We start from the raw sequence: 27,817 nt of genomic DNA, 5'->3' as shown, positions 1-27,817 counted from the left end.
GACACATGACCTTGCTTTCTATTTTGTAGGATGGGGTCTTAAAGAACAAAAGCACTTATGAAATCATGTCTCCTGAAGATATAGGACTTCACCGATCTAATGAGTCTGGACTTACACTTGGAAAACTTAGGTATACTGAATTAGAGTTGGTTCATATAATTATATGCTCCATGATTATTATTAGCATATGACTCTTTAATATGATCACTTCCATTGATTCATTAATGATTTGCAAATATTGTTATGCAGTGGTCGCCATGCTCTAAAAGCTAAACTTTTTGAGGTAAAGTGCAATGTTGATATTGTGATCTTTTGATAAAAAAATGAGCAACTATTTTAGTTATGTATTAAACATATTTTATTTTCTCTCCAGCTTGGTTATAAATTTGAGGGAAATGAACTTAATGATCTTTTTTGGCGCTTTAAATCCGTAGCTGAAATGAAAAAGGTAGTGAAAACTCTTTCTTTTGATGATATCTATATCAAATGTTTATTAACCAAGGAAATCATTTTTTTTAACTATGCTTGAATGTGAGTTTATAATTAACCCTACTATTTGCCTTCTTTATCTCCCAGGTTATCACTGATGACGACCTAATAACATTGGTATCAAAATGAGGCATTGGTATTTACACATAGACACATAGTTATTCTTTAGGTAATGCACCATTTTAATCTTATGCATAGTCTTATTATTTTAGATTACTTAAAATGTGTAATTTGTATTGATCTTTCAACATATCTTCTTGTAGGCCCTATTCTATGACCTTATCACCGGACTCTTACACATTTATGTCTTGGTTTTGTTGATGATCAGTGCATTGAAAACAAGGTTAGAGATTATTTTGTGCCATAATTAAACATGAAGAGATTATTTTGTGCCATAATTAAACATGAAGAAACAATATGATATAAGTCAGAATTTACTGGTATGCCATTAACTTTTAAAGGATGTAATTAAGGATTGGGCTTAAATTTGTTACTTAATAGCTATAAAATTTCGAAATTGTATATTTATGTAACATCTTGATGTCATTGGCTTCGTTTAAACTCGGGAAAATGCTTAAAAAGCTATTAAGTTTATTCTTTTTTTATTGCAATCAGGTCATAGTAACTTCTGTTGTAAAAGTTGTACCATGTATTGGGTTTTAAACATCTTGATGTCATTAGGGATTGGTTATGTCCGAGGCAGTGATTGTTGTAACTAAATTTCATGTAAATAAATTTCCTTATTACTTAAAAAAACGCAAAATAAGTTTGATAAAGAGCAGATTGGTCGGAAAGTTAAATTGATATGAGTTCTTATCATCTTTCTAATTTAGGGTCTTGATTTGTTTTTGTTTAGAAAAAGATTTTATTTGGGTGTTTTTTAACTTTTTATTTGTTTGGCGTTTCCCTGGGATGAGTCATATTAATACATTTTTGGGCTCTTGTTTTTGGTCATTTATTGAGAGACATCGATTATGTTGATTACTATTTAGTTTCTATAAGACTATAACTTTGTATGAAGGACACGATGGTAAATTTGACAATATTTTTTTCTCATAATCATAGCCTTGCCAAATGCTACCATGTGGTATTTTGATTAGAAGAAGTCGAGTGATTGGCTGTTTTGAAAACATATTAAACATAAACTAATATAATAGTTACATAATAAGAGAGATAATAAATCATAACCATATACATACCTAGAATATAAAGTCCATCATGCTTTGATACCACTTGTTGGGTCCCAAACATATATAAAATTAATAAAACGGTAAACCCTAATCAAAGAAAATATAGCAAATAAAAATTATGTCGATTCAAAATATGAAATAAAATCGTACTAATGGTTTGGTAACTGTGGAAATATGTCTTCGAAATTGACAAGTACTGCTTAGTTCAAGGGCTATATTGTCTTTTCAGCAATTCAGATCTAATTTGGTTGTTTTATGTCTAAAATGGTTGTTTCATGTCTAAAAAGGGCACCAAGTTTAAAATAAATGTCTTCGGGTGTAAAAAATGAGTAGTTCCTGAAATGCAGATACTCCATTCTTAAAGGACCAAATTAGCCAAATTGATCAAAACTCTTTGCCTTTTAATCTCATTGAACGTATGATTTTTTTATGAAGAGAGAGTTTTGAAGACTTATTCTTCTTCTTCTTTTCTTGAACGACATTTTCTAGTGTTTTCCCCTTTATCACCAAATCATTATAACTCATTGTAATCACTTTGATCAAGGTCGGTAAACACTAGAATATTTTAGTGGATTGGTTCTTGGCTTCCTCCGCCCGTGGTTTTTCCTTATTTGTGTTTTCCACATAAATCTCTGTGTCTCTTTTGATTTACTTTTTTTTTGTGTTTTTCGTTGCATGTGATTGATTTTGGTTTGATATCTTAGTCATATTCCACATGAACTAATATTGTTCTTGTGAATCAGATTTCTGGTTCGTTTATTGCATTAGGGCTTTTTCGTTTTAGTGCATCTTACCCTCTTTGTTTACAACAATTGGTATAAAAGCTTCTGGGTTTTAATATTAGTCTATTGGGATTATTTTATCAAGTGATTAATCATGTCTTCGATGAAGTACGTATTAGAGTTAACACGTATGAATCAAGATCAGTTAACATAAGTTTGATAAGAAATCAGTGGTACTTACTTGGATGCATTGGCTTTGAGGAAGATGATGCCATGTTCCTGATTCCTTTTCTTTCCGTAATGGTGCCTTGCTAATTTTCCGATGGAGAGATCGAATGCCCTAACATACACGGTCTTGGTGTTTGTAAGGAGTTAGTGATGGGTTTTGAGAATTATAACACTCTTATGGTGTGCATGCAACCCTATTAACCTTGGATTTATGTTTTCTCTATTATACATGTGAATATTCAATGTTCCAAGGTTTCGTCCTAACTAGCATAATGTGAAGTATGTACAATACAAGAATCTAGTAGAATGACATACCTTTTACTTGTGGTTGATTCCTTGGAGCTTCAAGAGCCTAGCACCAATAATGTGGATGCCTCAAGTGGAATCACAAATCACCAAAAACACCTTGGAAAGCTTGAGAGAATAGTAACCACATTAGAAATCGTCCCGCTCTTGTATCCTCACACACTAGTGTCATTTCATGTGCCAAAGACCTCTTTATATAGTATGGAGGATTAGGGTTACATTCATGTAAACCCTAATACCCATGACTTTTCATTTCCATAGGATCCATGGGTGGGTTTAATCCAATACTCGAGTCTCATTCCAAGAGCACTCATGAATGTTGTAGCAACTCTTGCTATGTCCAACACCTTAGACATCTACAAGCCAACTTCATGACAGTCTTGATTCATATCTACTTCCAACATATGACTAACTGTGGAGAATTTGAATAACTTAGTTATTCGGGAAGTCAAAACATGCAAAGTGAAATACAAGAATAATATGACCCCAAGCACCTTTGAGAGTAAATAAAACACCTTTTATTTAAACACCATATTGATTACTCATTATTCATTGTATAATGTTTCAAATAATAAACTTTATACTTGAATCTAAAACAATAGTCATTTTATGCTCCAAACATGCAGACTATGTTTGTCCAAACAATAGTTACACCATAACCCAAGTATGCGCACTATGTTTTTCTATGATCCTTAATTTGTGGAATAGATCAATTGAACATAATTCCAATGATTCTCATTTCACAGTCCCAAATCCTTATCGTAAATGTAAGAAATCCAAATTTCTGCCATTTACCGACATTTGTTAAATTCTTAACTTATATGCATTGATCCTCTTGTAATGACTATGCACAAAGTCACAAAGACTTGTCACCGGACATTGCAAAGTACTCCAATGGAGATTAATTCCATGGAAACGAAGTCTCAAATTCAAATTACATTCCCTTGAACATCCTTCTTGCATTAAGTTTTTTTTCCTAATCTTACACAGATTTAAAGAATAACTTCCACCTATGGAAACATTTTCATATTCCCATTTTGACTATCACTTCTGAACAACAGCTACCTCTTTTCAGAATATGTCAATATGGTCCTTTCCTAAAATTTACACCATACTTCCAACTGTCCCTGAGCAGCCAATCTTTGGTAAAACCTCATATTGACCTCAACAATTGCTTAATTATTTTAGTCATATCCAATTCTAGACCTTTTCCCTCTTAATGCCCTAGGCATTTGAAAATTTTAGAAAGGATAAATATTATAGCACATATAATCGATCTTATATTTGAAGCATATGGGAAACGATTCATAATGTCTCACATAAAGACATGATCCTAGACCAGTCTTTTGCTACTATATTTTTAATTTGCCATGTTTTCATAATTCGACTATGAAGAGAGATGCCGTAATCATAATCGAATTTTGAGAATGCAATATATACATATATATATATATATATATATATATATATATATATATATATATATATATATATATATATAGAATTTTCTTAAGTTGAACCATTCCAACATAAAATTCATATATATATATATATCCTTGACTAAAGATGATTAAAATCTCAATCTAAGCTTTTAGAATTGCAATGAAGTATAATTTCATGTCCCTTAATTATAGCAAAACAACTTTTCCCAATTGAAACTTTTGTTTTCCTATACTTAACATTGCTAACTTTGAAACGACCCAAAAATACGACCCAAAAATTTCATTTTTCAATATAACCAAAACCATAATCTGAGTGTCATATCATAAAACCATACGTAATGTATCCCAAACATAATAAAAAAGAACACTGTGCGGAAAACTTTATCATATCTATGTCATATCAAAATCAAAACTGAATCAACTCCCAGGATAAAAGTTGAAGTTGTGGTGTGTGCGATGTCATCATCCCGAGCTCTTCCCTCTGCTTGCGGAAGTACCTGAAACCAAAACTGAAACTGCAAGCACAAAGCTTAGTGAGCTCCCCCAAACTACCGCATACCATATAAGAACATATAAAGCACATACTGGGGCCTTGCCCCCTCCAGCGGACCGAAGTCCGAAGCTGACTGACTGGGACCTTGTCCCCTCCATCGGACCGAAGTCCGAAGCTGACTGACTGGGACCTTGTCCCCTCCATCGGACCGAAGTCCGAAGCTGACTGACCGGGACCTTGTCCCCTCCATCGGACCGAAGTCCGAAGCTAACTGACTGAACATCGCATAAACACATACATCCTGTCTGAGCCACGGAGGCGTCAAACATACTAGCTACTGCATTGGACTGGGTCCTGAAACTACTACTAACTGAACGGGCCGACATTGCGGCCTTAGACCCTGATCCTACTGGAAGGAAACTCACCTCGCGAACTGGCTGCTGTGTGTATGGCTCTGGAAGCTAACTGCTGCTGCTCCGGTATCTCCCCGGCTACAAGTCCATAAACACACTCAATCAAATACTAAACACTGCACTGGGTAAAATGACCCTTTTACCCTTTGTCAAAGTCAACTCTCGGTCAAAGTCAACTCACGGTTGATCTGACTCGCCGAGTTGGGCCGCCAACTCGCCGAGTCCCTATTCTTACTCCTCGACCCTACTCGCTGCTACTCGTCGAGTATGGCATCAACTCGACAAGTTCTCTTTTGAATCAAAAACTTAGGCAATCTGCATCCGACTCGCTGAGTCATATGAACAACTCGACGAGTTGTTCTTCGAGCTAAGAAGATTGCCTTGGACTCGCCGAGTTGTATGAACAACTCGCCGAGTCCCTCCATTACTGAGTCTACCCTCAAACTCGCTGAGTCCACTCCACTACTCACTGGTCCCACTCGACATCGCTCAAAAGGAAGAAATCGGGGACTCGCGACTCGACTCGCCGAGTCGTTCTTCCGACTCGCCGAGTCACAACCATGCAACTATTCTACACTCGATTCTGCTTGAATCCGTTACATACAAATGATAGATTTGAGTCCAATAAGCTGATTTACCACGTGAAGTTTCCAACTTTACGTGTACAAACACATGAAAAAGGGGATAAAGGCTAAAAAGGCACTTAAAAGGGTAGATCTAGGGTTATGATGCAAAATAGCTCCATAAAGGTAATAGATCTGGGCTCTACAACTCCTAAATGGACAGATCTAAGGATATCTCGACATAAAAGGGCTTCCATAACAACATAAGGCTTGAGAATAGCATCAACTAGATCTAGAGGGGTTTTTAAAGCATAAAAGGGAAAGAAATCCGAAGAATACCTCAAAGAACTCTGGTTTTCCCCTGAATCTTTGCTCTACAACTCTTCTCCTTGCTCCTTTCTTCTTCTCCTTCTTCAAGCCTTCACAAATGCACACAAGATCACATAAATTACTCAAGAACGAATTAGGGTTCTCTCACAGATCTCTGAGGGTGAAGGAGGCGAGATTGGGGGCTATAAGGTGGCTTAAATAGTGGGCAACCCGGGGATTTAGGGTTTCTCACAGACAGACAGACTCGTCGAGTCCAGAATATGGACTCGCCGAGTCGCCAGCTAACACGTGCTCGAAATCCCGTCCCTACTCGGCGAGTCAGGCTATGAACTCGCCGAGTCCCTCTTGCAAACTACAAAATAAATACCATGGAATCATCATACCGGAGACGGGTCGTTACAATTCTCCCCCACTTATCTCAGACTTCGTCCTCGAAGTCTGCTACGGCTGAATCTGCAAATATCTCTAGGTAGTGCTCTCTCATCTCCTCCTCAGCCTCCCACGTCCACTCAGACCCCTTCCGGTGCTGCCACTGCACCTTCACTAACTGAATTTCCTTGTTCCTCAAGGTCTTGGTCTTCCGGTCCAGAATCGCAACCGGCCTCTCAATATAATTCAGGCTGCTATCAACCTGAATATCCTCTAGGGGAACGACTGCTGACTCATCCACCAAACACTTCCTCAACTGAGACACATGGAAAGTGTTGTGGATCTGACTAAGCTCCTCAGGAAGATCTAACCGATAAGCAACCCGACCCACCCGGGCCAAAACCCTGAAAGGACCAATAAATCTGGGGCCCAACTTGCCCCTCTTCCGGAATCTGATGACACCCTTCCAAGGTGAGACCTTCAGAAGGACCATATCTCCCACTTGGAATTCCAAGTCCGAACACCTCCTGTCGGCGTAGCTCTTCTGCCGACTCTGCGCAGTCGGCAGTCTACTATGGACCTGCTGGATCAACTCGGTCGTCTTGAGCACCACTTATGTGCTCCCGATGACTCGCTGACCGACCTCGCCTCAACAAATCGGGGTCCTACACTTCCTCCCATAAAGCATCTCAAAGGGAGGTCGATCAATGCTCGCATGATAACTGTTGTTATACGAAAATTCCGCTAACGGAAGGTACGTATCCCAACTGCCACCAAAGTCTAGAACACATGCCCTGAGCATGTCCTCAAGAGTCTGAATCGTCCTCTCACTCTGCCCGTCCGTCTGAGGGTGGAAAGCGGTGCTGAAATGAAGACGAGTACCCATCTTGTCGTGAAACCGCTTCCAGAATCTGGATGTAAAATGAACATCTCGGTCTGACACCACCGATACCGGCACTCCATGACGTGCCACAATCTCCCGCACATAGATATCGGCTAACTTCTCTGCCGATATACTCTCCTGGATCGGGATAAAATGGGCACTTTTCGTCAACCGATCCACTACTACCCATATCGAATCCACTCCTCGTGCGGTCCTGGGAAGCTTGGTGACAAAATCCATGGTGATGTCCTCCCATTTCCACACGGGAATGTCTAACGGCTGCATCTTGCCGTGAGGTCTCTGGTGCTCCGCCTTGACCTTCCGGCAGGTCAGGCATCTCTCAACATACCAGGCGACGTCCCGCTTCATGCAGGGCCACCAATAATCAGGTCGAAGATCTCAATACATCTTCGTCGCCCCTGGGTGGATAGAAAACCGAGACTTATGAGCCTCATCCATCAACACTTGCCGTACTCCACCCCAGTACGGTACCCACACCCTCCCGTGAAGCGTCAGCAATCCCCGACTGTCATAATCAAACGAGGCTACTCGGCCCACTATCCTCTCACACTTCTGCCTCTCCTCCTTGAGGCCCTCCACCTGAGCCTCCTTGATCCGCTCCAACAATGGAGTAATCACTGACATCCTCAAACACAGATCCCTGATAGGGGCTGCCGACACTTTGCGGCTTAGGGCGTCGGCCACCACGTTGTCCTTCCCTGGGTGGTAAAGGATCTCACAATCATAATCCTTTAGCACATCCAACCACCTCCTCTGCCTCATGTTCAAACTCGGCTGATCCATAAGGTACCTCAAACTCTTGTGATCCGTGTAAATAGTACAACGGACCCCATAAAGGTAGTGCCTCCAAATCTTGAGGGCAAACACAACCGCCCCCGGCTCTAAATCATGGGTAGGATAATTAGCCTCGTGAGGCTTCAACTGTCTCGAGGCATAAGCTATCACATGGCCTCGTTGCATCAATACTGCTCCCATACCTGTGATCGAGGCATCACAGTAGACTACGAAGTCCTCTACTCCCTCTGGCAAGGTAAGGATCGGAGCCTCGCACAATCTCTGTCTGAGGGTCTCGAATGTTGCCTGCTGCTCAGGCCCCCAACAAAATACCACCGACTTCTTGGTTAGTCGGGTGAGCGACACTGCTATCTTGGAGAAATCCTGAATAAATCTCCGATAATACCCTGCCAACCCTAGGAAGCTCCGAATCTCAGATGGAGATTTCGGGACCTCCCACTGCATCACGGCCTCTATCTTAGCCGGATCTACCAAGATACCCTTCTGGTTGACGAGGTGACCAAGGAACTGCACCTCGCGCAACCAGAACTCACATTTGGAGAACTTTGCGAAAAGTCTCTCCCCCCTCAAAGCCTCCAGCACCTCCCGCAGGTGCTCCTCATGCTGCTCCTGCGTCTTGGAATATACCAAGATATCATCTATGAATACTATCACTGACCGATCCAGCATCGGCCTGCACACGCGATTCATGAGATCCATGAACGCGGCTGGAGCATTGGTGAGCCCAAATGGCATCACCACAAACTCATAATGACCATACCTGGTCCTGAAAGCAGTCTTCTGTACATCCTCATCTCTAACCCGCATCTGATGATAACCGGAGCGTAGATCGATCTTGGAGAACCAAGACGCTCCCTGAAGCTGATCAAACAAATCATCTATCCTCGGAAGTGGGTAACGGTTCTTCACCGTTACCTTATTCAACTCCCGATAATCTATACACATACGATGCGACCCATCCTTCTTCCTCACAAACAGGATCGGCGCTCCCCAAGGCGAACTGCTCGGCCGAATGAAACCCTTGTCTAACAGCTCCTGCAGCTGTGTAGACAACTCCTGCATCTCAGGGGGAGCTAGTCGATACGGTGCCTTGGCTATCGGAGCCGCACCAGGAATTAGGTCGATCCTGAACTCAACCTGCCTCTCAGGAGGTATCCCCGAAAAATCCTCGGGAAACACATCCGGGTAGTCTCGCACTATAGGAACATCATCAACTGTCGTCTTGCCCTTCTCCCGGGCATCCAATACGTAAGCTACAAAACCGGTGCAACCCTGCTGAACATAGCGCCTCGCCCTTGCGGCGGAACAAAAGGTCGGTCCACGCTCTGGCCTCTCGCCCTGAATCACTAACTCTCCCCCACTGGGAGTGCGAACCCTCACCAGCTGAAGCTCACAATCAATCACCGCCCCATTGGGGCTTAGCCAATCCATGCCCACAATAACCTTATTCCCACGCAGGGGAATAGGAACCAGGTCCACTGAAAACTGCTCATCAAATAACTGAAGAGAACACCCTCTATGCACTCTGTCGACCCTCACGGTCCTATCATCTGCTATCTCAACCTCTAATGGACAATCCAAATCCCCCGGAGCTCTACTAAATCTATTGCTAAGTGCAAGCGATACAAATGATCGGGTAGCCCCCGAATCGAATAGCACCATAGCAGAAATGTCGTTCACAGAGAACGACCCTAAATAAAACATACAATCATAAGCAATAATCAATCAATAATAATAATAAAGAGATGAAGGGAAGATACATACCCGTCACCACATCAGGAGTCGCTCGCGCCTCCTCTGCTGTCATCTGAAACGCCCTGCTCTTCGCCACTGGCGTCTCGGCTCGGCCCTGCCGGCCATCTGTAATCCTCAAGGTAGCAGGGGCAGGTGCAGCCACCTTCCCTGCTGCAGCTAAACTCGGACACTGGGACTTTTTATGTCCCCTCTGATTGCACTGAAAGCAAATCAAATCTGATGCTGCAACGGCAGTAGCAGGGGCCGTACAATCCTTACTCAAATGCCCAATCCGACCGCACTTGTAGCAGCCGGAACTCCCTGCCTTGCACACCCCATCATGCATCTTCCCACACCTACCACATCGACCGTGGCTCGGCTGTCCCCTGGACCTGTGATCTGAAACCCTGGGCTTTTTGCCCGAACCGCCTGAACCCGAAACCGCCTCCGGTTTCCTCTTCTTCTCCATCTCGAGATCAATCTCCCTCTCCCGAGCCCTAGCAATCATGTCATCCAGCGTTTTACAGCTGGAAAGGCTCACAAACTGGCGGATATCGCTCCGCAACATCTCATGATAACGGGCCTTCTTCATCTCCTCATCGGCTACGTACTGAGGAACGAGAAGAGCCCTCTCCCTGAACTTGGCGGTGATCTCTGCCACTGTCTCTGTAGTCTGGGTGAGGTCCTGTAACTCCCTAGCTAACTGCTGCACCTCAATAACCGTTGCAAACTCCACCCTGAACCTGGTAGAGAAATCAGCCCAGGTCATGGCGTCCAATGCTGTGTCATCTCCAATGGAATGTCCGACCTCCTCCCACCAATCCCGTGCCCTGTCCTTCAGAAGACAGGATGCCAATCTGACCTTGTCCCCCTCGGGACACCTGCTAGTGCGGAAAGCATTGGCCACATCCGCCAACCATCTAGTACTCGCTATGGGGTCCCGCGCCCCATGATAGTCCGGAGCTCCACATGCCATGAACTCCCTGAATGTAAGGGTGCGCGACCCCATCATGGCCGCCACCTCGGCACGGAAGGTGCCCAATCTCTCATCCATCAGCTCTAGAATTCCCTCCTTGATAGAACCGAAGATCACAGGAGTCTGCTCTATAATGATGCGCGTAATCTCCGAAGAAAGAAACTCTCGGGTCTGCTCATCCATGCGCTCATCCCCCGAGCCTGAACCTGATCCCTCCCCGGCACCTCCACTGCCGGCTGCTGGTCTCGAACGCAAAACCACCATTCTGAAACACATCACAACTACATCAGAAAACCGAAATATCTCAAGGGATCATTGGTACTACAACTAGCTTCCTGGTCTTGTCTCGGCCTTTCTTGATTCGAGTACGGATCCTCTGCTTTCAGTATCACGGGCCCATACTACCTTCCACATCTATCCGTACTTTCTTCAAGAACTGCCTTGACTCCACCAAGTCACTTCTACTACTACTAATCTCTGCTACTCTCATCCTAGGCTTGCCCTAGGGAAACCTCAGACTCAACACAACTAGTCCTCAGCTGCTCAAGGCCTCCTTATAATGCTAATTAGCCACCACCTGAACACCATCACATGTGACGTGGCTCAGATAATCCTTCAAGTAAAAGACTCGTCCCTATAACGGTTGGACTCAAACAAGAGCTGCGCCATAGGGCCAATTCCAGCACTCTGGGATTATTCAACCCTGATCACATGTGGTGTGACGTGTTCACCTAATGGCTAACTCCCATCACTCAGAACCCCACAAAGCACGAAGCAAGCAGCATTCGGATAAAGGAAACATTCTCAGGCAAATCTATTCTCATAATGAGAAACTGTACTAGCATACAATGTTAAGCTCCTACTATCAGGCATAACCTAAACAGGCTATCCTACTGCTGTCTACTCAATACTAGCATGCAATACTCATGAAGCTGTAACACATAAAGCAGGCACATAAGGCATCCTCCTAGATCCTTAGTCTTATACTAGCATGCTGTTCTACTGAAACTGAAACTGAACATATAACTTGTATGGGTAATTTGGGAGTACTTACTTGAGCTCGGCTGATCGCATGCACCACACCTTTATCTCGTTTAAAAATTTCTTTCTTTCTAAGTGCTTTCAAAACTCTTTAGAAAACATTTTCCTTTTTTTAAAAAAAATCTTTCTATCTTCCCCTTAGTTTGAGTTCAGATACACCCAGAAGTGTATCCGAATCCCTCAAACCAAGGCTCTGATACCAACTTGAAACGACCCAAAAATATGACCCAAAAATTTCATTTTTCAATATAACCAAAACCATAATCTGAGTGTCATATCATAAAACCATACGTAATGTATCCCAAACATAATAAAAAAGAACACTGTGCGGAAAACTGTATCATATCTATGTCATATCAAAATCAAAACTGAATCAACTCCCAGGATAAAAGCTGAAGCTGTGGTGTGTGCGATGCCATCATCCCGAGCTCTTCCCTCTGCTTGCGGAAGTACCTGAAACCAAAACTGAAACTGTAAGCACGAAGCTTAGTGAGCTCCCCCAAACTACCACATACCATATAAGAACATATAAAGCACATACTGGGGCCTTGCCCCCTCCATCGGACCGAAGTCCGAAGCTGACTGACTGGGACCTTGTCCCCTCCATCGGACCGAAGTCCGAAGCTGACTGACTGGGACTTTGTCCCCTCCATCGGACCGAAGTCCGAAGCTGACTGACCGGGACCTTGTCCCCTCTATCGGACCGAAGTCCGAAGCTAACTGACTGGGACCTTGTCCCCTCCATCGGACCGAAGTCCGAAGCTAACTGACTGGGACCTTGTCCCCTCCATCGGACCGAAGTCCGAAGCTAACTGACTGAACATCGCATAAACACATACATCCTGTCTGAGCCACGGAGGCGTCAAACATACTAGCTACTGCATTGGACCGGGTCCTGAAACTACTACTAACTGAACGGGCCGGCATTGCGGCCTTAGACCCTGATCCTACTGGAAGGAAACTCACCTCGCGAACTGGCTGCTGTGTGTATGGCTCTGGAAGCTAACTGCTGCTGCTCCGGTATCTCCCCGGCTACAAGTCCATAAACACACTCAATCAAATACTAAACATTGCACTGGGTAAAATGACCCTTTTACCCTTGGTCAAAGTCAACTCTCGGTCAAAGTCAACTCACGGTTGATCTGACTCGCCGAGTTGGGCCGCCAACTCGCCGAGTCCCTATTCTTACTCCTCGACCCTACTCGCTGCTACTCGTCGAGTATGGCATCAACTCGACGAGTTCTCTTTTGAATCAAAAACTTAGGCAATCTGCATCCGACTCGCCGAGTCATATGAACAACTCGACGAGTTGTTCTTCGAGCTAAGAAGATTGCCTTGGACTCGCCGAGTTGTATGAACAACTCGCCGAGTCCCTCCATTACTGAGTCTACCCTCAAACTCGTTGAGTCCACTCCACTACTCACTGGTCCCACTCGACACCGCTCAAAAGGAAGAAATCGGGGACTCGCGACTCGACTCGCCGAGTCACAACCATGCAACTATTCTACACTCGATTCTGCTTGAATCCGTTACATACAAATGATAGATCTGAGTCCAATAAGTTGATTTACCACGTAAAGTTTCCAACTTTACGTGTACAAACACATGAAAAAGGGGATAAAGGCTAAAAAGGCACTTAAAAGGGTAGATCTAGGGTTATGATGCAAAATAGCTCCATAAAGGTAATAGATCTGGGCTCTACAACTCCTAAATGGACAGATCTAAGGATATCTCGACATAAAAGGGCTTCCATAACAACATAAGGCTTGAGAATAGCATCAACTAGATCTAGAGGGGTTTTTAAAGCATAAAAGGGAAAGAAATCTGAAGAATACCTCAAAGAACTCTGGTTTTCCCCTGAATCTTTGCTCTACAACTCTTCTCCTTGCTCCTTTCTTCTTCTCCTTCTTCAAGCCTTCACAAATGCACACAAGATCACATAAATTACTCAAGAACGAATTAGGGTTCTCTCACAGCTCTCTGAGGGTGAAGGAGGCGAGATTGGGTGCTATAAGGTGGCTTAAATAGCGGGCAACCCGGGGATTTAGGGTTTCTCACAGACAGACAGACTCGCCGAGTCGCCAGCTAACACGTGCTCGAAATCCCGTCCCTACTCGGCGAGTCAGGCTATGAACTCGCCAAGTCCCTCTTGCAAACTACAAAATAAATACCATGGAATCATCATACCGGAGACGGGTCGTTACAAACTTGCAACACTTATCATAATTATCATGCTCCCACTAACATGATAATTGTTAGCATAACACTTATGCTCCCACTATCTTTGACATATATCCATAAATCAGCTGGACTTCTAAAATCAATACTTTATTGACTTTTTTACCAAAGTTCAAATTTCTGATACGAGATGCTTTGATAGAACTTTATCAAAATCATACACCTTTCCTTCGATAGCTCACATGTGTGTCTAAACAATCTAAGAACTATGAAAAGGGATGTCGTAATCATAGTCTCAATTGTTTAGATCTTTGTCATTTCTCACAAGTCCATGTTAGTGTGTCGGCTAACCACACACACTCCACTAACGACTTTGAGAATGCAAATATCACAATTGCTATCTACTTAAAACCTACTTAGTGAAAGCATTTCCTCACCATGTGAATTTGTCAAAACCATAATCACAAGACAAGGTTAGTGACAAATCCAAACTCATATGGACTGAACTTGTGTAATCTTAAAATCTTGCCACCTGGCAGCATAAGGGCCTACCATTGCTTCCAAGTTGTTATGAAAACAGTTGAGAACTTGTAGAATTCAGATGCATAGTCAACTTTAACTAGAATAGGCACAAAATTAGGAATATGTCAACACAATAGGTTACAAACCTCAAGCGTGTGCTAGTGATAAACTACAGGTTTTATTTTTGATTAGTTCTTGAAACTCTTTCAGGATCTTTAAGACTCCCACTGTCCTCTTGACATATAAGACTCTCTTGTCAAGAACCATTCCTTGACATACAAATATTCAAGATATAGTACGGATTCTTTATCAAGACAAACACTTCACACAATTGGCCTTAGTCGGTCTTTGTTTTATCCAAAACATCACAACTTACCAATTTCAAATTTACAAGAGTAGAAAGCATTTTACTCTTACATTTTCCAAGTGTTATAAACCTTCTTTAAGATGTGTCACTCAAGTTACAATCTTGGAGTATGACTCATCTTCTTGATTTAACCATTTCAACAATTCATGACTCCTCTTCTTAGCCATAAGAATGCACTAAGATGTCCTTAGAGGATGAATTGTGATATGGTTTCATAATCATTAAGACGATCATAAACATGATACTCAAGTACTCACCCATCATTTCAGATTCGAGTAACTTTTATCTTTCTGCCTAATTTGATTCTTCTCATTCGTTCTGCTATACATTGAAACTTTTCCAATGTTTCAGAATTATACTTAAACTTGTAAGTATAACCATACTTACTAAACTTTAGTAAATCATGAGGAATAGCCTTATCGATCTTTGTAGTGGACCTGACCAGCGCAGACCCTAGTGTACTCGTCCCTTTGTCCTTCACTTGACTCACATATACACGTGAACAAGGAATTAGTCTTAATTTTCATTCATCATACAATACAACTTGCATGATTCCAAGTTTCGGTCTAATTGAAACCTGGGTGATGAGAATCTTTCCTTATTTGGTAAATTTGGACACTACCACAAATGAAAGAATCAAATTCATATATCCATTATTTCTAGAAACATACAAACATCAATTTTTCATAAATGCCATTGCAAGGAGATATAAAATAAAATAAAACAAAATTTTATTTATTTATAAAATGTGGAAAAACCCTTTTCCTTACAATGCAACTTTAAATGAAAACTATGCTATTACATATTTCCTAGCAATCTATCATAACCCCTAAGTAGTAACTCAAGAATCCGATCTTCAAACCATGCGATTGAAATCCATCTTCACGATCAGATTCATCATACTCTTCTTTTAAGCTTCCTTCCCTTTGCTTGATCCTGCAAAACATCAAAATGCAACCTAGTCACATCATGTAATAAGAATCAACAATTAGAAACTTAACAGAGTTAGATAGTGTACTTACCTTAAGCAGAGTCAAACTTTTTGATTCTTCCTTCTCTCAGATCTTTCAGTTAGTCAGGGCATCTTCACAACCAATGCCCCTTCTTTTGGCAATAGAAACGTATGGACTCATTGGGAATGGTACACGGGACTATCTCAGACTTAGCTATTTTGTCAACCGAGTTGACTATGGTTGATCCCTTTCCATTGGGAAGAGAAACCTTTTCTGGATTTCCAATGTTACCATTGTCAATGTCCATGGAAGTTTGGGAAGTCGATCTTCCAATCAAATTTGCTTTACCAGTGCTCCAAATCATTGCTGATTCAGCAGCATCAAGCAAATAGGTAAGATCATTAAGGGTCATGTCATGGTTTGTCATATAGTAGTCCTAAAGGAACTCACCATGTGACTTAGAAAGTGATTGAAGAACCTAGTCAACAACCAACTTCCTCAAGACTTTGACACCCAACTCTCCCGGCTTGTCAATATGTGACTTCATCTCCAAGATGTGAGCACACATAGACTTTGCTTGCCAATGTGACTTGAGTAACCTTGAACTATTCAAGAACTTGTGGGATAGGGAGAATAATTGGAGGAGGTGGAGGAATTGAAATATGATTTCCATGATCCAACCACGGGACATCATATTCATTAGGAAAGCATGTTTCAAGAGATTTGGGAAGGTTATAGTTGTCTGAACCAAATATCTACAATGGGAGAAATTCAAGTTAGTTGATTTAAAGTCCTTAATATAACACCCAATATAAAATATTAAGGCTAGGACCCAACACAATATTTTATAACTTGGAAGAGGGATGTCGTAATCCAAGCTACAAAATATTTGAAGGTATACGAATGACGATTCACCAATTTCCACCATGAAAAACGAAACAGATATTAGGTTTTAATTGGTTTGAAACTCCTAGATCTTTTGAGATTCATTGAACTTTTCAATGGCATGTTTAAATCTCGATTGTGCCCTCTCAAGTTTGTGACGGGGATGCCGAGGATCACAAACAAGGTGTGAATAACCATGCAAATATATTTGGTACTCCTAATTTTTATCACTTAATCGATGTGTCGGTTAACCACATGCACTCCACCGATCTATGATAAACCTTAAGCTACCCTTTGCCAACCTTGTTAAATCCAAGTTAGTGTGCCGGTTAACCACACACGCTCCACGAACGACTTAAGCAAGGTGCAAAGTGTGATTTCATGGGTTAGCACCAAATTCACATTTTCCTAAAGTAACTAAGATTGAGAATTTATAAAAGGTTTAGTTAGTTTATTTTTTATCATTATACTTATAACGAGAATTATAGTCTTTGTCCTACCTGTTCGGCTAACGACCCTCCACCAGTCAAGGAAGCGGTGGGTAAGAGTGGACAACCATTAAGCTGCTATTTTATAGGCAACAACCTTATACCCCCCCCCCCCCCCCTTATAGACCGACTTCGTGAATGAGGCCTACTAACGGTAAGAATGACTTTGTTCTTATACATATATATATATATATATATATATATATATATATATATATATATATATATATATATATATATATATAACTATTAACTATTAATATTATAATAGTGTAAGGGTTGAATTTTTAACTTTAAAAATTCTAAGGGTTTAACTTGGAATTAAAGTATTCATAAGGGGAAACTTTACAAATTCCAAAACTTGAGGGCAAGTTTTGAACAATTCAAAAAACTTTTCAATTCCATAACTTATGATTTTAAAGTAGTTTTTAATGAAAAACTCTTCAAGTTCCGTAACTTGAGGACAAGTTATGGAAGACTTTAAAGCATTAAAAAATGAGACGCTTCATTTTTTATAACTTATGGAAATCTTATGATCTTTAAAAATCATAAATGAGACTTTTCATATAACTTGAGGACAAGTTACAAAAACACATATTATGAACAACATCTAGATCAATTTGGATCGAAAACAGATTATCACATAATTTTTCTATTAATCTAAACTAACTCATAAGAACAAGATAATTCAAATCAAACAATTTTCATGAAATTAGTCTAACAATTAAACTAATACAAAACATGAATCTATTGACAATTATCTTTTGAATTGGATTAGAATTACCACATCAAAAACAGGTTTATAGGTTCAAAAAACAGCTTAGGGTAATAATTCTAGTCCAATTTCAGCCTTAAAAGTCGAAAATATGTTGTCAGAGGCTCCTACTCGTCGAGTGTATAAACCTACTCGACGAGTAGGAAAAATTTATTCATGGACTCGGCGAGTCCACAGCCCAGACAGCCAGAAAATCGATTTTTTCAGCTTTTTTTTTTTCAGCAATTTTCATCAAGTATAATTGAAAACAAGCCTAGTCTTTAATATCACTGATGGATTTTGAGCATTCTAACACTCCTATGGTGTGCATGCAACCCTATTAACCTTGGATCTATGCTTTCTCTATTATACATGTGAATATTCAATATTCCAAGGTTTCGTCCTAACTAGCATAATATGAAGTATGTACAATACAAGAATCTAGTAGAATGGCATACCTTTTATGCGTGCTTGATTCCTTAGAGCTTTAAGATCCTAGCACCAATAATGTGGATGCCTCAAGTGGAATCACAAATCATCAAAAACACCTTGAAAAGCTTGAGAGAATAGTAACCACACTAGAAATCGACCCACTCTTGTATCCTCACACACTAGTTCCATTTTATGTGCCAAAGACCTCTTTATATAGTATGGAGGATTAGGGTTACATTCATGTAAACCCTAATACTCATGACCTTTCATTTCCATAGGATCCATGGGTTAAAAACTCCATGGACTATCCTTGAAAGCTTAGCCCAACCTAAATGAACTTGGCCCATGCTATATATATAAGATTCCATATTTAATTAGTTCCCTTATTATCACTAAATTAATTCTTAATCAATACTAATTAAATTATATAATTCCATATTAATATATTAGAACTTATAATATATTAATATAAATCATAAACATACTATTCTCAAAAGACTATCTATATAAATTGTTCCGGTGAAGTGCAACTTAAATGACCATGCTAGTCTCAGGTCGAATACAAACCAATAATTGTTATGGGCTTAGACATCTAATCCAACAGTTAGATCATAGTTGGAGATCTCTTCAAATTCCTCCAGATCGTCTATATACTTAGGCATTAAATTCATTAGTTGCACCTTATGGAAAAGAGGTTGGAACCACACAAATTTGGTCCCTCAAGTTATAGACAATTGTCATATCCATCATACTACAAATATTAAAGTCTAGGGACCTGATATGTCATTATGGAAAACATTATGGTACACAATATAAATGTACCTTACATGTAATGAACATTACCACATAGTCCTAAGGCCACATCAATATGTTATTTTCCAACATTCTCCCACTTGGCCGAGTAACTATTTATATACATGTTTCATTATTTGGCCAAGATAAGTTCATCATGTTTCATATTAATACCAAAAGCAGAAAAGTACAGTCTGAAGCAGCATTTTCGATATGGGACCCCTACCAATCATACTATGGTACTTCATATGAAACTTAAGATTAAGTTAAGCCATATGACTATAGATCTAAGTGGTCATGCATTATATTTGTCTATATAAAAAGTAATTGTGCACAAGTTATGAATATAGACAAATTGCATTTTATTGAGGAATAATAATCATGTACTTGAATAAATTAAATTAAAATTAAAAGTTCCATTAAAGCACTATGCTAGAATTACATAATAATAGTTGTACCCTTAAACCCATATTGATGACATGTTCAAATAATTTGGTGGTAAACCTTTCGTATCGGATCCGCTAGCATATTATAAGTGTTATTGTGTTCGATACAAATATTATTTTCCCCACTTGCTCTTAAACGAACAAGTATTTTGTATCAATGTAAAGCCTCATTCCACTATAATTACTGCTAATGGAAAACTTATAGAGGCAACATTATACCAATAAGTTTTATTCTAATGGCCTGGAAATGGAGTTTATGATCATGAGTCATGTGATTTATTTCTCAACAAAATTCAATGGAAAGTTTCATTATCTATGAAAATAAATTCACCATCATAGTTGATATTATTGTCAACATTTATTTATGACTCCCCCATGATATTGACCAATTGGCTTCCATGAATTCAAACAAGCAAGCACATGATTAGAATTCAAAGACGCACAAATTATAAACTGTGAATTATTCCATTGAATCCTATTGTTGCCTATAAAACCAGAAATTGAGAGCAAGGTTATTGCGATATAAGGTGTTTGGATAAAGAAAAAAGAAAAACGATGTGTTAGGGATATATCTATCATATATGAGTAGGGAATTAAACTGCAGTGCGTTGAGAAGAAGCTGCTTCCATGGCACTTCTATTGTACCCATTTCTAATCAGTTTCCTTAGAGGCATCTGATTTTACATCGGCTCTCTGAGTCTCAGTTCCTAATCGTCATCTTCCTATTCTAATAAAAGAATAGTTTTATTCTCCTTTTGACATGTATCATCTTATTAGGGCTCCTAATTAATGCATATTTTATTCTCATTTTGTCATGTGTCACCTTATTATGTCTCCTAATTAATGCATACCACTTGTCAATCTATTGATTATTCATTTTAAATTTCAAATTTTAAATTTCTCACTTTAATTACATTAAATTAATAACGTTAGAATAAAAATTAAAATAAAATTAATACAAGTTATAAACTGATATAATTTCACATCTTTATTTAAATCAATCATTATAATTTTATATAACTAAAAGATCTCTTAATAAATAATTTATTTAAAATAATTGATTAATAATTTTGAGTCTTTACTATAAATGTTTAATTAATTTTGTAACTGTGGTTCTCATGGGTTATAAACTAAGAGTCGATCGGAGAAGGATGCCAAAAACACCAGAGATGGAGTCTACCTGTTAGGACTACAAAAGTGGGAAACAAGAAAGACGACCCTTTCTTTCGTCATCTCTCCGCTTCTTTTCCAACTCTCTGCCTCTTTTTTCATTTCTTGGTTTTGGATATATTTTTCCTTTCTCTCCATTTCTCTATAATAGATAGAGAAAGAAAAAGGTGGAATGTTATTTCTCATTTTTTTTAATTTCTCAGCCTTAAACAAATAAGGGAAATAGAAATAATTCCCTTTTCCTCCTCTCATTTCTCTGTACCGAACACTCCCTACAGGGCTAATTCATTGATTTTTCATACCTGGGGCGAGATAAAGAAATGATGCCCATATATTTGTATGGAACGATGCACCAAACGTTTATATAACAAAAATTTGTTAATCATAAGCACAATGAATTTTTTTAATTAATTATATTTCATATTAATACAACATTATATTTATACCCTTCAAAAGTAAATACAATACCAATACATTATACATTTCTACAAATTGAAAATCTACCTCACACTATCTACAATAACAATGCCTCAAGCCTTTCTAACTAACAAATAAAACAAAATATTAATAATTGATTAAATTCACAATATCTACAATAACAAAACCTCAAGTCTTTCTAATTGAAAATTAAAACAAGATGTTAATAATTGATTAAATAGATAGGAATAATCAAATTTAAACTTTGAAGGACTATATATAGCCCGTAATATTTATATGTTAATCAAGTTCATTTAGCAATATATTAGAGAAAGATGGTAGATATACTATTTTAGTTATGTCTACAATCATGAAACTAAAATAACCAAAAAAGATGAATGGTTTATAGAGTTATATAAGTAGTTTTGAACTCCAAATATTCAAATCGTCAAGTACTCAAGGTGACAGTAGGTTTCAAAATCACAACATATTCAAACATATTACTTTAACTATTTTTGACATCGAGAATCTTCAAAACAAAAATACAAAACTTAGCATTTACAACATCAAATAAAATTCAAACTGAAAGAGAAAAGTAAACATGAATGAAAAGACAAATATGAAGTTAAAGACATGAATAGATGAACTCCAGAACTTTATAAATCAGAAATCAAAACACATAAAATAATCTCCAGCTTTCAAATAAATTTCAAACTTTAGAGTTTAGATTAAAGATAACTCAGATTAATTAGAAAGGAGATCAGAAAGATAAAATACATATTTAATAGATACCGAGAAATAAGAATTAATAATAATCAAATAGAAAAAAATACTTGTAGTAGCCTGAAGCAAACTTTAAATTCCAATTCTGAAGTCTCTAACTCTTGTCTTCACTCTTCACTCTTCAAACTAAAAAGTCAATAGTAACATTGTAGCAAAACTTAAAAACTAAGATTTATTCGCATATTAAATCCAAAAATCGATTAAATGAGAGAACATATCAACTATTAAGGAATTGAATGGGTAACAAAACAGATTAAATGGGGGAGGGCATCAACTATCATCCATGGATGGTATACAGATGGGATATAGAAATCGCCAAATCAAGACCAAAATTCTGAATTAAAGAGAGATATCGTCTTTTACTTTTAGAAATTGAACGCTTAGTCTGCTGAAATACCAAATGCAATTGGAATGTAGGAGACTGAGGTGTATAGCCGTATTGAAGAATCAAGAGGTTAGGGATAGATACCGATAGGAAACTCATCGTCTTCTACACTGTGATTATTGCATCTTCGTTTTCCAATGCATCAAATTGGTGATTTTAGTTTTCGCGCCCTTGCTTTCCTACCTCGATTGAAGAATCGTCGATGGGAACATTCCAACACCAGTTCAAGAGCCGAGTTTACCTATAAGAGATTGGGCTAAAATTATGCCCTTTTTTCCTTGCTGCCCTGGAGATTTGCCCAAGCCGCCCATGTATTGGGCCGGGCACTGACTCGCTAATTATGTGAGCTAACTATTGCACCATTATTAAAAACTAACGACCGGGTAATCCATCATCAATCATCAATAATAATTATCTATTCGTTTGTTTTCAAGATTATTAAGGATACAAAATTGGTTCACATAATTAATTATTATCAGATTCTTTATTTTTGAAATATCAATTGTATCATATCTCTTTTCATAGTTAACTTTCAACGATACAATTATTGTGTTTATGTTTCATATTAATTTGGTTAACCATTATGAAAATATAATAAACGTGTGATACACGGCATAAAATGTGGGATACTATACATGGCATAAAAAGAGTTAGAGAACTTATGAGTGGTCGCATCCATATTCCAATGCTACTATTTTAAACTTTGATTCCATAAAGTCTTTTTATATTACTAAAAAAAAAAAAAAAAAAAAAAAAAAAAAAAAAAAAACCGCTCCACACGATATTTAATTTAAATAAGAAAACCAGAAATTTAAATTTTAAGAATTGTCCCTATGTTCCGATCTCTATGTTTTGTTCAATTATAAGATTGTCTCGTCCTTGAGTTTTGTTTTTCCTTGACCGGTCCAATGAGTTTTATACTGCACAAAGACATAAAATAATTATATTGTTTTTGATAAATATTATTTTGTATTTTTCTAGTTTTTTTATTTGTTTATATCTTTTATTGTTTATTTATTTTGTTGGTACCAACCAATGGTACCCCACCTTCACCCATCCTTGTTTAGAGATCCAGCAACCACCTACGATTACCATCTATACCCTGTTCACCTTCGACAAATACAACTGACAACCCTTATCACCTCGGACAACCACCACCCGTCACCACCCCCTTTCACCTCGGATCCCCTTCCATCCCGAGAATCACTACCCGTCACCCCTTTTCTAATGGTTCATCGGTATCATTAGTGATGGAGATGGCAGTCTAGAGATGTGATGAATGGCCTTTAGCAGATTCGGTGAGGGTGGACCCATTTTGCAGAAATCAATCTATATTTCCATATCGGCAACATGAAGTTGTTTGACAATAAGGTGGTGGTTAGAGGTGGTCAGGAATGTAAACGAGTCAAGCCGAACTCGAGCTCGGGTAGGCTCGGGCTCGACTCGTTTGAAATTCATGGGGCTCGAGCTCGAGCTCGGCTCGATCTGAGTTTTAGTTTCAAAGTTCGAGCTCGGTTCGTGGATGATTTAAATTCGTGGATGATTTAAAAAGCTCGTGCTTGGCTCGGGCTCAACTCGTTTGCCATGCATGCTTAAACGAGCTAATGCTCGGCTCAAACTCGGCTCGGTTGATAGTCGAATATCAAGCTCATTTGTATTTTTAAGCTCGGTAAAAAGCTTGTTTATCATTAATTATTAGATATTCAACAATATAATTAATTATTTAATTATAATTTAATATCCAAAATTAGAATTAAAAGTTATATTATATTATTATGTATAGGCTCGTGAGTCTAATCGATCTAGGCAGATGAAGCTCGGGCTTGAGCTCGTTTCGACAAATACAACTGGCACCCCCTTTTACCTCGGACAACCACTACTCGTCACCACCCCCTTTCACCTCGGATCCCCTTCCATCCCGAGAATCACCACCCGTCACCACCAACATCGTCACCCCTTTTCTAATGGTCCATCGGTATCGTTAGTGATGGAGACGGAAGTCTAAGGATGTGATGAGTGACCTCTAGCGGATTCGGTGAGGGTGGACCCATTTTACATAAATCAATCTACATTTCCATATTGGCAATAGAAAGTTTTTTGACGAAGAAAGTGGTGGTTAGACGTGGTCAGGGATGTAAACGAGCTGAACCGAACTCGAGCTCGGGTAGGCTCGGGCTAGACTCGTTTAAAATTAGTGGGGATCGAGCTCGAGCTCGGCTCGATTTGAGTTTTAATTTCAAAGTTCGAGCTCAGTTCGTGGATGATTTAAAAGGCTCGGGCTCAACTCGTTTGACAGACATGCTTAAACGAGTCAATGCTCGGCTCAAACTCGGCTCGGTTAATAGTCAAATATCAAGCTCATTTGTATTTTTAAGCTCGGTAAAAAGCTCATTTATCATTAATTATTAGATGTTTAATAATTATTTATTTAATTATAATTTAATATCCAAACTTAAAATTAAAAATTATATTATATTATTATGCATAGGCTCGTTTAGGCTTGCGAGTCTTTTCGATCTTGGCACATGAAGCTCGGGTTTGAGCTCGTTTAATAAATGAGCTTGAAACTAAGCTCGAACTCGGCTCGGACAAGTTTAACTCGAGTTTAAGTTGAATTTTTTAACGAGTCGATCCCGAATAGCTCACAAGTAGCTCGACTCGTTTACACCCGTAGAGGTGGCGTACAACGGACCAAAAACTTCTAGCGGCGTAGTGGGTGAGGTGGGGGTAGGGTCTATTTTAGTATTAAAAGCTAAAAATTATAAATATATAATTAGTAAATAAAAAAAATCAGATGTTGGACCAAACCATAAGGACCATTAGTGTAATTTACTAGTCCGACCATAAACCCAAGACTATACCGCCATGCACCTCCACCATTCTGATCCGCACTCTGTTCGACGAGGAGCCACCCAGGCCACCAAGGAAAATTCCAAATCCCCCGTCAACTTACCGAGTTTGCGAGAAGGTAGATCGTTATATACGACTCATGTGGTTGTATGCTTCTATAATTTGAAGAACACGCACGTTGATTATGCTCAAAACGAAGGTGAATTGACCATAAATCCATGATGTAGCCCAATTTCTTTTTTGTGTTTTATTCCACTTCCTTTCTGATTTGTGCAATTTGTTAGGATTAGGGGTTGTTATTGTTCATCACTGTAATCTGTGTTATGTTTGTTAACAGATCTGATAGAGAATTTTTATATGAGGTTCTGGGTGAGGCTGTTAAATCGGGTGCAACTACTCTTTGCATTCCTGATACTGTTGGCTATAACTGGCCTCGAGAATTTGGGCAGCTTATTGCTGACATAAAAGCCAACACCCCTGGAATTTAGAATGTCATCATTTCTACTCATTGCCATAATGATCTAGGACTTGCTACTGCCAATACTTTAGAGGTATATATATATATATATATATATATATATATATATATATATATATATATATATATATATGCTTAATTATATCTTAATCATTATGTTTTTATATTAAAGTTTGATTCATAACTTCATATGCTTACCTATTCGAATTCCAGGGAGCTTATTCGGGTGCAAGACAATTAGAAGTAACAATAAATGGAATCGGAGAGAGAGCTGGAAATGCTTCTTTTGAAGAGGTGAGTGTAATTTACAATGAAGTGTTCTTCTATTGTTGCTTGTTGTTGATAATGTAATATTTGTTTATGATAGGTGGTGATGACTATAAAAAGCAAAGGAGAATTATTGGGTGGTCTTTACACTGACATCAAAACAGAACACATTGTTATGGCTAGCAAGATGGTATATGTCAAAACTTAATTAACATCTAATAATATTTTTAAACACTAGTTCTTGCTTCACTTTGAACATGCGTTGTTATATTTATAGGTGGAAGAGTACAGTGGACTAATGGTGCAACCACATAAAGCTATTGTTGGTACTAATGCATTTGCTCATGAAAGTGGAATCCATCAGGTCGGTTATAAATTATACAATTATTAACATGTTATATAATATATGTCATGTACTCATGTGGCTTGATTTAATAGTTTTTACTTAAATTACTAGACACATGACCTTGCTTTCTATTTTGTAGGATGGGGTTTTAAAGAACAAAAGCACTTATGAAATCATGTCTCCTGAAGATATAGGACTTCACCGATCTAATGAGTCTGGACTTACACTTGGAAAACTTAGGTATACTGAATTACAGTTGGTTCATATAATTATATGCTCCATGATTATTATTAGCATATGATTATTTAATATGATCACTTCCCATTGATTCATTAATGATTTGCAAATATTGTTATGCAGTGGTCGCCATGCTCTAAAAGCTAAACTTTTTGAGGTAAAGTGCAATGTTGATATTGTGATCTTTTGAAAAAAAACGAGCAACTTTTTTAGTTATGTATTAAACATATGTTATTTTCTCTCCAGCTTGGTTATAACTTTGAGGGAAATGAACTTAATGATCTTTTGTGGCGCTTTAAATCCGTAGCTGAAATGAAAAAGGTAGTGAAAACTCTTTCTTTTGATGGTATCTATATCAAATGTTTATTAACCAAGGAAATCATTTTTTTAACTATGCTTGAATGTGAGTTATATAATTAACCCTACTATTTGCCTTCTTTATCTCCCAGGTTATCACTGATGACGACCTAATAACATTGGTATCAAAATGAGGCATTGGTATTTACACATAGACACATAGTTATTCTTTAGGTAATGCACCATTTTAATCTTATGCATAGTCTTATTATTTTAGATTACTTAAAATGTGTAATTTGTATTGATCTTTCAACATATCTTTTTGTAGGCCCTATTCTATGACCTTATCACCGGACTCTTACACATTTATGTCTTTGTTTTGTTGATGATCAGTGCATTGAAAACAAGGTTAGAGATTATTTTGTGCCATAATTAAACATGAAGAAACAATAAGATATAAGTCAGAATTTACTTTATAAATTGGTATGCCATTAACTTTTAAAGGATGTAATTAAGGATTGGGCTTAGATTTGTTACTTAATAGCTATAAAATTTCGAAATTGTATATTTATGTAACATCTTGATGTCATTGGGTTCGTTTAAACTTGGGAAAATGCTTAAAAAGCTATTAAGTTTATTCTTTTTTATTGCAATCAGGTCATAGTAACTTCTGTTGTAAAAGTTGTACCATGTATTGGGTTTTTAACATCTTAATGTCATTAGGGATTGGTTATGTCCGAGGCAGTGATTGTTGTAACTAAATTTCATATAAATA

At 38.5% G+C, this 27,817-nt stretch overlaps 2 protein-coding genes across 2 annotated transcripts in view; both read left to right on the top strand.

Moving 5' to 3' along the window:
• The window catches only part of LOC111896991 (2-isopropylmalate synthase A), a 4,719-nt gene extending 3,708 nt beyond the window's left edge, over positions 1-1,011 (top strand). The window contains exons 6-10 of the mRNA XM_023892969.3: positions 30-130; positions 250-283; positions 374-448; positions 577-658; positions 753-1,011. Coding sequence (XP_023748737.1) covers positions 30-130; positions 250-283; positions 374-448; positions 577-618 — 252 coding nt within the window. The 3' untranslated portion in view covers positions 619-658; positions 753-1,011. The remainder of the gene's footprint in view (positions 1-29; positions 131-249; positions 284-373; positions 449-576; positions 659-752) is intronic.
• LOC111896935 (2-isopropylmalate synthase A-like) lies at positions 785-27,817 on the top strand. The gene is made up of 9 exons (XM_052771475.1): positions 785-832; positions 26,109-26,189; positions 26,263-26,352; positions 26,440-26,526; positions 26,648-26,748; positions 26,869-26,902; positions 26,992-27,066; positions 27,195-27,276; positions 27,371-27,817. Exons 3-8 carry the CDS (start codon positions 26,269-26,271, stop codon positions 27,234-27,236), a joined length of 423 nt encoding a protein of 140 aa, XP_052627435.1. The 5' UTR covers positions 785-832; positions 26,109-26,189; positions 26,263-26,268; the 3' UTR covers positions 27,237-27,276; positions 27,371-27,817.

Source organism: Lactuca sativa, chromosome 1 (genome assembly GCF_002870075.4).
Source record: "Lactuca sativa cultivar Salinas chromosome 1, Lsat_Salinas_v11, whole genome shotgun sequence".
Lineage (NCBI taxonomy): Eukaryota > Viridiplantae > Streptophyta > Magnoliopsida > Asterales > Asteraceae > Lactuca > Lactuca sativa.
Note: the sequence above shows the minus strand (reverse complement) of the source record. Positions and strands in the feature narration are given on the sequence as shown.

Coding starts and splice junctions, on each gene's coding strand:
- LOC111896935 (XM_052771475.1), top strand. CDS start 26,269: ATGACTATAAAAAGCAAAGGAGAATTATTGGGTGGTCTTTACACTGAC. Junction 26,353..26,439: donor TTGTTATGGCTAGCAAGATG/GTATATGTCAAA, acceptor TTATATTTATAG/GTGGAAGAGTACAGTGGACT. Junction 27,067..27,194: donor CCGTAGCTGAAATGAAAAAG/GTAGTGAAAACT, acceptor TTTATCTCCCAG/GTTATCACTGATGACGACCT.